The 14,555-nt window shown below is 41.6% G+C and overlaps 1 protein-coding gene across 1 annotated transcript in view; it reads right to left on the bottom strand.

Annotated features, from left to right (window-relative positions):
* Window positions 1–14,555, bottom strand: part of FBN1 (fibrillin 1) — a gene marked incomplete at both ends in the record, with an annotated part of 239,882 nt that overhangs the window by 28,974 nt on the left and 196,353 nt on the right. The window contains 7 exons of the mRNA XM_080708266.1: window positions 2,688–2,804; window positions 3,017–3,082; window positions 3,440–3,589; window positions 8,209–8,334; window positions 11,463–11,582; window positions 12,432–12,560; window positions 12,864–12,980. Of these exons, the coding sequence (XP_080564392.1) occupies window positions 2,688–2,804; window positions 3,017–3,082; window positions 3,440–3,589; window positions 8,209–8,334; window positions 11,463–11,582; window positions 12,432–12,560; window positions 12,864–12,980 (825 nt within the window). The remainder of the gene's footprint in view (window positions 1–2,687; window positions 2,805–3,016; window positions 3,083–3,439; window positions 3,590–8,208; window positions 8,335–11,462; window positions 11,583–12,431; window positions 12,561–12,863; window positions 12,981–14,555) is intronic.

Here is a 14,555-nt window from a genome sequence, read left to right as displayed (position 1 = left end):
CTATAAGCAGGCAGAAGTTTCTGCTTAGCTGAGTGTAGTGGTGCATGCTTGTAATCCAAGCATTTGGGAGGCTGAGACAGGAGGAATGGGGTTTGCAGTCAGCTTTAGCTACTTAGTGAGGCCCTTTGCAACTCAGTGAGACCCTGTTTCAAAATAAAGGATAAGCCGGATGTGGTGGTGCACGCTTGATGTGGTGGCGCACGCTTGTAATCCCCGCGCTTGGGAGGCGGAGACAGGAGGATCACGCAGGTTTGAAGCCAGCCATGCTGGCTTAAGAGTATAAAAAAGTATAAAAAATATAAAAGAATATAAAAAAGTATAAAAAATAGGTCTGGGAGTGCAGCCTGGAGGTACAAGGGGTTCCAAGAACCCCAGTACCACCAAACAAACAAACAAACAAACAAAATTAAGAACAAAAAATAGGGCTGGGGTGTAGCTCAGAGGTAGAATGCCCCTGGGTTCCATTCCCAGTACTGCAAAAAAAAAAAAAAAAAAAAAGAAAAAAGTTTCTGCTTGTTTGCAAAGAAATATGTCTCTGGTTTGGCCTACATTACATCACGCTACAGAAGCATGAGAGATTCCTGCCAGATATAAAATAGAAGACTAAACTTACGCAAAATAAGACCAGAGGTTAAACAGAATTAATACACTGGCTAAGATCAAGATTGGAGTAGATTTTCTCGATCCTCTTACAAGCAGATGGTTTACATTAAGGCAGAAGAAAGGCTAGGACAAAAATCTGTTTAGGGAATGACCTCTCTAAACAACTGTGGAGAGAAAACACATCTTACCAAGGAGATGTAAAGAATAGATATGCCTCCCTAACCCATCCACCTGGAAAGCTCTCTGTTTTGGGTTTTGACACATCCCTTGGCGAGCTTATCACCCCTTGGGAAAGGAAAGGTTTTAGAAATAACAGTGTTATGTCAGCAAACTAAAGCTCGGAAGAGCGGATTATCATTAGGGTCACATCTTATTTTGGGGTCCAGAAGTCAAAAAGCAAAGGCAGGGACATCCTAGGCAAGGAGGCTTGGTTTGCACATACGCAGTAGCACTAACTAAAGATTCCAGAAGGAAAACACTGACAGATGTGTCTTTGTTCTGCCATTAAATTGCGGTTCATAGTCAAGAGTATTATTTCTCCTTCAAGTTAATAAAAACGACAGTACTGCTGGGCATGGTGGCGCACGCTTGTAATCCCAGCATTTGGGAGGTGGAGACCAGAGGATCGTGGTTCACGGACAGCCTCAGCTACTTAGCGAGGCCCTTAACAACTCAGTGAGACCCTGTTTCCAAAAAATAATAATAAAAGATTAAAAAATAGGTCTGGAGCCAGGCCTGGTGGCGCACGCTTGTAATCCTCACGCTTGGGAGGCGGAGACAGGAGGATCTCACAGGTTCAAAGCCAGCCTCGCTGGCATAACAGACCCTGTTTCCAATTTTAAATAAAATATATTAAATAAATAAAATATTATACAAATAAATCAATCAATAAAATAAAATAAAATATTTAAATAAAATATAAAATAGGTCTGGGAGTGTAGGCCAGGGGTAGAAGGGTTCCATCCCCAGTACCACAAAAAAAAAAAAAAAAAGAAAAGAAAAAAATAGGTCTGGGAGTATAGTCCAGAGGTAGAAAGGTTCCATTTCCAGTCCCACCAAAAAAAAAAAAAAAAAAAAAAAAGACAGTATCAAGTTAGGTTAATATTATTTCTCCTGTAAGTTAGAGTCCAAGGATAATTAGAAATAAGTTAGTTCATCTGCATAAGTTTACATTTCAAGGCCTAGAAGGGCTAAAGAACTTGCTTAAGCTCCTACAGGCACACCTGGAACTGAATCCTCAAACCCTGCTCCCTTGTATAAAAAGTCTTTCTTGGGAATAGGGCACAGGGGATTAGACTCAGGGGCATTCTACCTCTGACCTATACCTCAGCCTTTTCTAATTTTTATTTTTAAACAGAGTCTCACTAAGTTGCTGAGGGTGTCTCTAAGTAACTGAGGCTGGACTTGAACCTGTAACCCTCCTGTCTCAGCCTCCCAAGCATTGAGATTACAGGCATGCCCTACCACAGCTGGCTGAAAAGCCACTTTTTAGCTTACACAGACAAATCCTCAGCACTCTGTCACTGTCCACTAAGGTTACATGGAATAGCTCCAAAATCACGTGCTTGGATTTAACTTGCAGCGAATGCAGATTAAGGGTCAAAGTTTCACCAGAAGGGCCATTCTTTTAAATTTTAATAAGAGGATTAAAGCAGCAGAAATTTATGCTGGGTATACGGGTTTTCATGTTACTAAATGTATAAAACCGAGATGAGTTTTGTATTTTATATATTAAGAGAATAAATCCCATTGCCATTTTTTTTAATATTACAAAGATTTTCATCGTGGCACTGTTTTTTTTCCCCCCCAGTATCTCTTAAGACATGTCCAGTGTCTAGTTCCCCAGCAGACCGAAAGGTCCCTGCAAGGAAGAGCCTCCTCTGCTTGGTTGACATCAGCAGCCTCTGAGCCGAGCACCGCGTCTGGCCCACAGTGTGGTCCAGCCGGTATTCTATATGAAGGATAGATTTAAAAAAAACAAAAAATGTGAAGTCCTACCTTGGAAGTTATACTTCCTAGTGTGAATGCTAGCTCAACTTGTAGTTTATAAAATCCCAAACGGAAGAAGCTGACTTAATACTCACCCACACACTCGTTCCCCTCGAGAATGTAACCAAAGGGGCACTCGCAGCGATAGGACCCGTCAGTGTTGATGCACTGGCCGTGCTTACAGACGTCGGGTTCTTTGCACTCATCCATATCTTAAGAAGGAATAACAAAGGCATTTTCCTTAATGCGGAAGATAATCTGCGGCCATCGCAGTATTCAAAAAATGCGTGTTTGTATCACCGAGTAATTGGTACCCGAATGAGATAACAGGAAAGTAGAGCTTAGTTGTTGAGTCATAAAAGGGCCAAGAAGAAGCCAGCTAAGGATGCCGAGGAGTGCTGGGAATCCAGCGCTCGCCACTCACCAACTGCCGAATCGTCAGGACCCACGATGATCCCACTTCCGTAGGGGCAGATCTGGCGGAAGGCCTCTGCGGGGAGACACGGGCTCATGAATAGACGGGCCAGTGGCAATTAGACACCGCTCCTCCCCAAGCACCTTGTGGCAGACAGATGGCCACGTGCTACGTGTGCTGAGAAATAATGAACAAGACAAGCCCACAAACCCGGGGAGGTTAACGGGACTCCCGAGGATATCGTGCCTGCTCCTTTGGGCATCTCCGATTCCTCACATAATTAAAAAGAAAAGAACTACCTAACTCCTAAGCAATGGTGATTTTTAATGAACATTCTAATTAGACTTATAATTAAATTGCCCCCATCGTCTTTATTTCATGGCTAGCGTGCCTACGGGACGGCACAACGAGAAATAAAGACGGCAGACGTACCATCGGGCTCGGTGGGGCACAGCTCGCAGGGATCCCCCCAGCCTTCTCCCTTCAAGGCACAGCAGCATTCCTGTTTGGAGTGATTTCTGGATTTGGGCGCTGAACACTTCCCTCCTTCAAACTTCGCGTAACAGTAGCTCATTCGCAAATCTGCAGCAGAAATTCACGATACCTTTGTTACTTTCCTCCTGAATCTTTATTGTGTATCAGTGGGTGGGTGGGCGGGAAGCAATTCGCCATGTCTGGTGGGTTTTTCCCTTATCTCCATGGCAATACTCTTCGAGGGACTGTAATAGTGATGGAACTGAGATGTCCGGCCAGGGTAACTTGTAGTAAAATCTGATGAACAAATCTATGTGGCTTTTTTTTCCCCTCCACAGTACTGGGGATGAAACTCAGGGGTATTCTACTTCCAAGCTACACCCCAGCCCTGTTTTTTATTCTTTATTTTGAAACACGGTTTCACTGAGTTGCAAAAGGCCTCACTAAGTAGTAGCCGAGGCTGTCCTCAAACCACGATCCTCCTGTCTCAGCTTTTCATATGCTGGGATTACAAGCATGCGCCACCACGCCCGGCTCTATGTGGCTTTAACTTTATTATTATTATTTTTTCTTCAGTCAAATGATCAAAATAATCTGATGTGAATAATAAATTCCAACACTGTCGCTTTTGAAAACTGACACCCATTAGTGACTTCAGGACTGGAACACTCAGAGATGGAATGAAACCTTCACAAGATCCCTCCAGAGACGTGCTTGCGTGGGTTCTGTGCAACACAGAGTGAGCTAGGGTGAGGAAGCCCTCTCGTGCAAGAGAGCTAGACCATGGGACCAGTATTTACTGTGATATCCCATGTTCATGGATTCTGTGCCCTCTAAACCCTGGAACCAAAATGAAATCCCCGATTCACAGGCATCAAGAAAACAACGAAATGGAAATGTGTGGACTACGGAAAATACAGCACAAGGGTCAGTCCTCGAAGCAGCGATACCCGGAGTCGTTAGACACCAAAGACAAGTGAGGCTCTCTGCATAGTCACACACACATGGACACATAGCCACTTCAGAGTTTAGTTCAACAGAGGGAGGAAAGAAAAATAGCAATTCTACTCCTATCGGTGGGTAGGAATAGAATAATCTTTCTTTCAAAAAAATATTTGTATATCCTGAAGATTGACTCTTTTCTTGGTGACTCCCAGAAAGACAGGATCTCTTTCCTATGAAACGCTCCAATGTTGCATGACATATGTTTTGGAAACTGACTTTCCCATTTCTTAGAGTGTAAATTGGGTGGCTCTCAGGAGTGAGCTCATCCAGAGGTCTGGAATGTGTTTTCCTTCAAATTCGACTTCCAAGGCCTTGCACAACGCCTCGCTCATTACACAGAGGCTAACACCTGCAGGTTGTAAGGAAATGGCTTTCATAGCCATTTTGTATGATTCTCTTTCTTTAGTTCTGAAGATTTCTGCTTTCTTCCTTCCCTCCCACCCCTCCCATCACTGTTTCTCCACCCCAGGAAGCACATTGTCATAGCTGCCTGTGCGTTTCTGTTAAGGCAAAGTCACCAGCTTTAATTTCAAAATATAAAAAATAATGGAGGTGCCAAAGATCACAGAGTAAAAGTATGAATAAATTTAAATGAATGCAATGTAAAAATCTATCTACCTACCTATCTATCTAATCATCTACTTACCAATCCAACTCTGTGCACCAAATTCAGCTGGCTCCCTCATGAATTTGATCGAGTCTTCATGAATACTAACTCTTCCAGATAAATCATATTTTAAGATTCCATTCCACTTCTACATTTGTTGTACCTAAGTCCTAGCAGGCCCCTTTCAATGAATCACCCTTTTGAGGTCAACAGCAATAAAATTCAGTCCCCTCCTGCACCATATTCTGCTTGTTTTACTTTGTTGGGAAACTTTAGGGTTTAACAAAATTTCATTTCTTGAAGGACATATTTTGAAATCCTTTATTCTTTAAGTTATTAGTCACATACAGTTCTTTGTATTCACCCATGCTGATTTTTTATTACTGATGCCTACAACTATCTCTTTTTTTTTTCTTTTGGTAATGGGTATTGAACCTCTCATTTTGAAATAGGATCTCCGTAGGTCGCTGAGGGCCTTGCTAAGTTGCTGAGGCTGGCCTTGAACCTGTGATCCTCCTGTATTAGTCTCCCAATTACTGGGAATATAATCGTACATCACCACACATGGCTTACAGCTGTCTTAAGATACAATCCAATGACTGTTCACAAAAAAGTCTCAATAGACATATTAAAACTTAATTCTCTCTGCTGTCTCCTCTTTGTAGTATTTCTTTTAAACCTCCTTCATTTATGTTGCACTCCTAGTGTGTTAAAATTCTCATTCTCTTTGCCTTCGACGGATTGATTGTTCCAGATCCTGGTCCTATCTCCCCCACACCACTCTGCCCCCACCCAAATCTTAGATCTAGACAGACACTTAAATGCATAAAGTTCCAGGTCAGTCTGAACGACAAATTCCCTTCCCTGGAGTTTGGAAGTAAGAGCGGCTCATTTACACCTGGGTCTCCGGGGCCAGCACCTGAGTAACATGGCAGTTGCTGCTTCCAAAACATAATCTATGGGTCTGAGAAATTTGCTCCTTTTTGTGGGCAATAGAAGTCTGACTTCTAATTTGTCATCATATAAAAACAAATCCAGGTTTTAATTTCCGGGCTCCAGCAAAATGTGTGCTGAGGGAGAGTTGCTTTAGCTTGCAGTGAGTCCCTCGAATTGGTACATTAATCTGAGGTCTTTGCACGGGGAAAGTGAGCTCAGCTCACACGCCTATTTTAACGAGGGCTCACTTGGCTGCCTGTTTCCCAGACCATCTGCAAAGAGCCCTTTCTGACCTCAGAAATGTCTTCAGAACTACGAAAGAAAGTCTTTTCCTGCCTGCATTCCTCAATCCTGGCTCTGCCTTCTGGAGCGGAGCATGTGGCAGGGCTGCTCACAGCTGGTCTGCTTCTTCCTGCAGTGTTCGCTTGCTCTGGGACGGGCCAGTGCAAATTGAATTAATAGCCTCTGAGTTTCCTCTGGCCTGCCACATGGGCAGATTCACACCTGGCTTCTTGCTGCTTTCTCTCTAAGCTCGGGCCAAGCCACAGAAATAAGGGAGCAGGAGTTTGAATGTATCTGGCTGGTCTGTGCCATGCAGATAGAATATCTACTTGGATCAAGCTGCACCCCATTCACCACCCAAAAGATCAATGTGGACCTCCGATAGTGGGCTCTGATATTCTCTCATGTACTGGCAGTGGCTCTCAGTTCTCTCTCTTTCATATTTCTAAAACGGCCAGTTGAAAATAAAAAGTTAGCTGGGCATGGTAGCGCATGCTTTTAATTCCAGCATTTGGGAGGTTGAGACAGGAGGATCGTGGTTCCCAGACAGCCTCAGCTACTTAGTGAGGCTCTCCGCAACTCAGTGAGACCAGGTTTCAAAATAAAGAATAAAAAATCAGGCTGGAGGTATAGCTCGGAGGGTTCCAAGGGTTCCATCCTGGGCTCCATCCCAGTACAGAAAAAAAAAGAAAAGAAAAGTAAAGAAAAGAAAAAGTTAATTGGAATAATAAGACCACAGAGGAGTCAGAAACTAACAAAGCTTTGCTTCAGGCTAAAATATATATATATATATATATATAATCAGCAAGCCAAATTTTATTTTACTTTTGTTTTAAATTTTTTTTTTGTGGTACTGGGGATTGAACCCAAGGGCATTCTACCTCCAAGCTCTACCCTTGGTCCTATTTTATTCTTTATTTTGAAATGGGGACTAAGTTGCAGAGGGCCTCATTGAGTAGCTGACACTGTTCATGAACTGATTCTCCTGTCTCAGCCTCCCAGATACTGGGGTTACAAGCGTGCGCCACCATGCCTGGCTTCGAACCCAATTTTCGAATCTTAAATGATATCTAGTACCTCTTATTTGGTAATATAGAAGTAAAAACAAAAATACACACACACACACACAAAAAAAAAAAAAAAAAAAAAAACCCTAACTCAATACCAAGAGCAAATATATACATGTGTTTGTGGATTGCCTATACCCAGAAATCATTAAACCAGTTTGTATAAATGTATATCCACTGAACAGCTATATTGTTTAGAAATATTTAAACAGTTTTTGGCACTTAATTATGCGTTGTGTCATGTTTAAATCCAGGCTGTTTTTGATTCTTTTTGTTTTGTTTTGTTTTGTTTTGTTTGTTTGAAAAGCAACCTGGCAAACCCTTTAACTTCTTTACTGAAATAGTTGACAAATATTATTCCTGAAAATGAACTCTGTTCCGGCAAGAATCCTAGATACTTTAAATAAGCTTTTCTGGACCCTTCTGGGGCCAGATAGAAAGTCTAGGTTTGTGCCTGCATTTATTTATTATGAAACAGTCTCCTGCTTCAGGGGCAAGGAATACCTAGCTGGGCTCCCCCAGGCTTTGGAGTTCCCATGGCTCCTGGAGCTCTCCCACTGGTGGGCTAGTCAGCCTCTGTGTTCTCAGGGGGAGAGAAAGGTTTAAGTGCCAGGACAGTTATATCAGCAATCATACATTAATGGGTGAATTTTTAACTTTAAGAGTAAAAATGAACCTTCTGACATGTGGTAACATTAGAACTCTGTGTGAATAAAAAAACCCCTCCATCTTCTCATTTACAAAGAATCAGAGCTTTGTCATGTTTAAGATGGAAGACCTTGACAGATGAAGACGGAGAGTAAAAGTACGCAGCCTTCCAGGGCATGTACCTTGGCACCTTCTTCCGGTTGATGACAAGGAGAACCCTTCGGGACACAGACATTTGAAGCTCCCTTCGGTGTTGCTGCACGTACCCAGGGCACAGATTTCTGGCTCTTCCACACACTCATCAATATCTAAAAGAACAACACAAGTCAAAGCCAAAAACAATGGAGACACCATCGGGCACCAAATGCAAAATGTGGAAAAATGGAGGCACTGAGTTTCAAAACTCTTCCAATAATGAAGCTATGTTCCTGTATCCTAATGTCGTGAGCTGGGTCTCTAGGTTGTGACGACTTTTTAGAAAGGTCTTTCAACAGTTCTTGCTGCAAAAATGGAATCTGTGTCTTCTAAGAGGTGCAATTCTAAATCTCTCTTACCCAGACTGAGTGGCTTGCTAATGAAAAAAATTGGAACACCACCCTAGGCTAGGACAGAGACAAGAAACTCTACTTCACCACTGTACAGTGAGCAGAAATCATTTCTCTCCTCTGCCATGGGGACAGAAGCAGGGTTTCTCTCAACGCTAAGCAAGTGCTTTACTACTGAGTCTCATTCTCAGCTCCAGTAAGCAGAATTCTCACACTGATCTCATTGTGAAATCTAGGGTCTTGAACCAAATCTATTTCCCTCAAGTTATCCAAGGAGATTTTCCCAATATCCCAGATTATAGCCTCAAAAGCCTTTCAAAAGGACACTAATACTGATGAAAAGAAACTCAGTCCCAGATAGTAAAAACTGAAGACGTCACAGAACCTGCAGGTCCTAATTCATTTGCAGGTTAATTTTTCTAAAGACACAAAAATATCTTTCTTGTAAAAGCTATTTTTTCTTTTATTATATAGACAATAGGAACTCAATATGTTTTGATTGTGGCTTATTTTCTTTAGAATATCAATATATCTTGGTTCCTGTAAAGGGTGATCTGTGGTGAATTCTGAATGGCTTGGGTCACCACTTTACCTGGGAGAGTCCCAGCTTATGCCTGTTGGCCCTATTTTTTTTTTTCAGAACTGGGGACTGGACTCAGGGACATTCTATCTCCGAGCTATACTCTCTGCCCTATTTTTTCATTCTTCATTTTGAAACAGGGTCTCACTAAGTTGTGAAGTCCCTCACTAAGTAGCTGAGTCTGGCCGAGAACCTGCGATCCTCCTGTCTCAGCCTTCCAAGTACTGGGATTACAAACATGTGCCACCATGCCTGGCTTCCTATTTCATTATTATTATTATTATTATTATCATCATCATCATCATTATCATTATTGTATTATTATTTGGGGTACTGGGAATGGAACCCAGGGGCATTCTACCTCCATGCTATACTCCCAGCCATATATTTTATTTTTTATTTTGAAACAGGGTCTCACTGAGTTGCAAAGGGCCTCACTAAGTAGCTAAGTCTGTGAACCTTGATCCTCCTGTCTCAGTCTCTCAAATGCTGGAATTACAAGTGTGTGCCACCACGCCCAGCCCTATTTCATTATTAATAGTGCCCCTTTGCATTTTCAAAATTGCTTAGTTTTTTCAATAAATTATACGATCACCCTGCTTTGGGAAAAAGTATGGCCACTCTGTTCTAACAAATCCACTCATCCTCCTGAGTGTAAGCAAGAATCTGCAGTGAAAACAGTTCTAATTTGAAACTTCTGAGCCATACTATTTTTGTGGAAATATTTTTCTAAAAAAATATTAAATAGTTCTTGTATAACAGGACTCTGTTTTCACATATTTGTGCAAAGTTCTACTCACACCAAAATGCATTTGCATTACATGACTTTATTTCCAAAAGATCCAACTAAGGAAAAATTAAGAAATTAACCCCATTATTGACTTCATATTAGAAATACCACAGACAGATATTGCAGAGATATCTAGAAAGTGATCATCTTCCTAAACAACGCAAAATCAGCTTGTCCATCGTCCCACCAGTAGGTCGTATTTATAACTGTGTCCTGGCCTTTGTGATTTATTAAGGATTGTAAACCGCGTCTGATTGAATTACCTCATTCCCACACTCCCTGCGCCCTCCACCCAACCTCTTCTTGAAGGAAAAGTTAACTCCTATAAAAACACTCAAGCATTTCTTTCCGTTGTTGTCTTTGTCATTATTGCTATGATTCTTTTTCCTTAGAGTAGAAATTAGTCTTTAGGAGCCAGTTTCTAAATGATGGGAATGAATATTGCGGGCACGGTACACTGATCAACCATTAGGAAGTCATCTTTTCCTTCCATATGTCTATTCCATTCATCTTAGGGGAATTGTGCATTAATCAAGGAATAAGTATAGCCAATTTTAATCAAAGTAAAATCACACTTTTAATAAACTGCATTTAGATTTACTTTTGATAAAACATTTCAACTTAAAATATAACCCCTTGACTGTGATGTAAATTACATATGTAATAAAATTTTTCCTTGGCAATATTTAAGATAGGGAGGAGCCACAGTCATCGTGGATGAGACGCAGAACTATATAAAAGCAGGGGCATGAACTGGATAAGTTTTTGAAAACGTATCCAACCTTAATGCATTGCTGCATATGTTGAGATTAAAGGAACTCAATTACTAAAAAATTTGCTGGAAATTTTTTTGTAATAGCACATCTATATTGCTCTATAGGTGAAAACAATATAAACACATTTTGTAACTATTTTTATTAAACCTTGAATGTGGTCATATAAAGTTTTTAACTGGATTCAGAGACTACTTTTAGCTATAAACTAGTGTCAGTTCAAAACATGTAATTAGATAGATTGAACACAGCAATTTTTTTTTTCAGTACTGGGGATGAAACCTAGGGGCATTCTATGTCTGAGCTACACCCCCAGTCTGATTTTTTTTTTATCCTTTATTGTGAAACAGAGTCTCATTGAGTTGCTGAGGGCCTCACTAAGTAGCTGAGGCTGTCCATGAACCACGATCCTCCTGTTTCAGCCTCCCAAATGCTGGGATTACAAGCGTGCACCACCACGCCCGGCTAGGACATTTTTATAAACTGTATAAAAGCACAGTGGAGAACAGTCAGGGTCATATTACTAGACATATGCACAGAAAAAAATAACACATCTTATTCATCTAACTTCAATGAGCTGTTCTTGTCTTGCCAGGATGAGACCATAAGTCATGCCCTCTGACCCCAGATTTTTTTTTTTTAAATAAAGTATTCCAAAACGGAAACACCATCACAAAAATTCTGATTGTGGTAATTCTAGCGTGATGCCCAAACAAAACTCTTTTCCAAACACTAATAGTCCTTCTACCTTCACACTTGTCATTCTGCAAACTGTATCCAGGTGGGCAGATACATCTGTAGGACCCATCCAAGTTCTGACAGGTTCCCGGTGCACATTTTCCAGGTTCTAGGACACATTCGTTGATATCTGCGAAGAAAAGAGAAAGAGGTTCCCACTGGCCTGATTTCCATTGAGCAATTCAAATGAAAAGAAACTGGAATATATATATATATATATATATAAAAAACCCAAACATAAATCTAATTAAAGTTCACAAAATTCTACCAAGAAGAAAAAGAAATAATTCAATAAAAACAAACCTCCTGAGCATCCCAAAGTGTGCAGTACAACCACGGTATTTTATTCTACTTGCCACAAATGAAATATTTCTTGGAAAACGCACCTTGTAAAAAGTCAGTGAGTATGAAGATTTTAAGGACACTCAAAAGACAATATGGGCTTGCTACCAAGGTTTTAGAATGAAAAAATTTAAAAGGGGAATTGCAGTTATTCAACTGTTAAATTTAACAGTTTGTGTTTCTGTAAGTATAACTTAATTAAAATAAGAACATAAATGGTTTTTTTTTTTTTTGTGGTACTGGAGTTTCTGGAAGCCCTTCTACCTCAGGACTACACTCCCAGACCTATTTTATACTTTTTTATATTTGGAAACAGGGTCTTTTAAATCAGCGCGGCTGGCTTCGAACCTGCACGATCCTCCTGTCTCCGCCTCCCAAGCGCGGGGATTACAAGCGCACGCCACCACGCCTGGCTCGAAGGCAAATATATTAAGTGATATTTGCATGTATGAAGCTCACTGCCATGCGTAATTATAATGCACCAATAGAAGTTTACAAAATAAAGTCTCTTTGGGCACCGTTAGTATGGCTCCACTCTGCCCTTTTTCTTGGGTTTCCAGAGGAAGGGTTGGAACGGGGCCTGCCTGACTTTGTGAATGGCATCAGGAGCACTGTCTCCAGGGCTCCCCGCACTCACCCACACAGGTCCTCCCATCCGGAGCCACCTCGTAGCCCTCATTGCATTGACACTGGAACGATCCTACTGTATTGATGCACTGGCCATTTCTGCAAAGGTTCCCATTTCCAGTCGCACATTCGTCAACATCTGCCAAAAGAAAAAAAAATAAAATCTTTGGTGTTATTAAGAAAATATCAAAATCCCAGCAATACTTATTCTGCATTCAGTGGCCTTCGTGGGCTCAGCCAAAAACAAGAAATTGCAATGAAGGTCTGGTGTGTTCTAATGGCCTATCCTTAGGCACCTATTCAAATCAAACAAGATTACATCCTTGTTATGCCTAAGATGGCACATGTTGAAAGTAAAGCAGCGGGCACGCTGAAGAGGATGCCAAGGACAGAGAGCAAGGTAACGCCAGCTCTCCCTGGGGACTCACTGCTGCCCACGCACCTATGCAGTCATTGTTGTGAGACAGGATGAACCCGTGATTGCAGCGGCAGTTGAAGGAACCAATGGTGTTTCGGCACGTTCCATTCCCACAGGCGTCCCGTTCACATTCGTTTATGTCTAGAGGAAGAAACAACGTAATAAAACATATCTATTAGCTGGGAAAGTAGTTACATGGTCGCTGGAGTCAAAGAGCATTGTGGGATACACAAAGTCTCCTAGGTAGGCTGAATTTTTTTTGTTTTATAGGGATGAAACCCAGGGGCATTCTACCTCTGAGCTACACCCCCAGCCCTATTTTTTTAATTCCTTTTTATTTTTGAAACCGGGTCTCACTGAGTTGCAGAGGGCTTCACTAAGTAGCTGAGGCTGTCTGCAAACCGTGATCCTCTGGTCTCAGCCTCCCGAATGCTGGGATTACAAGTGTGTGCCACCACGCCCGGCTGGCTGAAAACTTTTTGAAGCTGGTATTAGTTTGATCAGAGGCAGCTCCCTATGAGAAATCATGATGTAGGCTCCGCATTTTGGGAGTCAATCATTTCCTGGGTTGGCACACAAAGGAAGGCAAGCTAAGGACATGAGAATTGGATGAGAATTATTTTATTCTATTTGCCTCTTGAATTCTCCACCCTTGACACGTTTCTCAAATATTTTCCCTTCAAGATGGAAAAAACTCTGTGTGAATCTGGGTCTTTGGCAAACGTCAACTTTTTGGACTCTCACTTCAAAATACCAAAAAGCAGTGACTCACCTGGCAATCAGCAACAAAATAACTGAGCTTTCTTGCTACCCTGCCACTTCAGATAGCTTTTGCTTTTCCCCAGTCACCCCTAAAAATACACAACTCACACCAGTGATGACTTATCTCTCCTTACGGACTACCCTACGGTGACGGTGCTTAATTTTTACTCTTTTCATACTCTCCCGCATTGCTATTGGTCTTTTTTTTTTTTTTTTATTGGTCTGTGAGTTTTCTCTTTGGCAATTTTGTGAAGCTATCCTGGCCCCATAAATGTTTTTGCATCAAGCCGGGCGTGGTGGTGCACACTTGTAATCCCCGCACTTGGGAGGCTGAGACAGGAGGATCTCGTAGGTTCAAAGCCAGCCCCAGCTGGCTTAAGAGACCCTGTTTCCAAATAAAAAAATATAAAATAGGTCTGGGAGTGTAACCCGGAGGTAGAAGGCCCCTGGGTTCCATCTCCAGTATCACCACCAAAAAAAAAAAAAAAATGTTTTTGCATTTCACCGCAGTGGCTAGCATCTTTCTTACAAAGAGGGAGTGCACATTTGAATTAAAGAGGAAATAAAACATTAAACAGAAAGAAGCTGGATTCAAATTCAAAGAGCACGGTGAGGAGGAGGAGAGAGGATGAAGGAGAGATTTAGCAGTGCCTTTCCTTTCTAGTCCTGGACATGAAGAGAAATTATCTGTGATCCCGAACCAGGAAGCGACTACTGACACTAAAGCAATTCTAATGAGCGTGTGGCTGAAGTCTGCGTCCAGATGTATCACGATGCCAGCAATCAGGATTCATCTGGATTCATCCTTAGCCAAGCTGGTGAAGTTCTTTATTAGGACACATTCTTTGTTTAGGAGGTTCCGGAAAGTTCCATTGGAAAAAAGAGAGAAAAATAGTTGGGCAGTGTTTTGTGGCTGTCCAAGGGTTAGCTGCCCAGAGATGAGCCCGCTTGGTT

The sequence above is a fragment of the Muscardinus avellanarius genome (genome assembly GCF_963383645.1).
Source record: "Muscardinus avellanarius genome assembly, chromosome: 12".
In the NCBI taxonomy this organism is placed as follows: domain Eukaryota; kingdom Metazoa; phylum Chordata; class Mammalia; order Rodentia; family Gliridae; genus Muscardinus; species Muscardinus avellanarius.
This window is presented reverse-complemented; position numbering and strand designations above follow the sequence as displayed.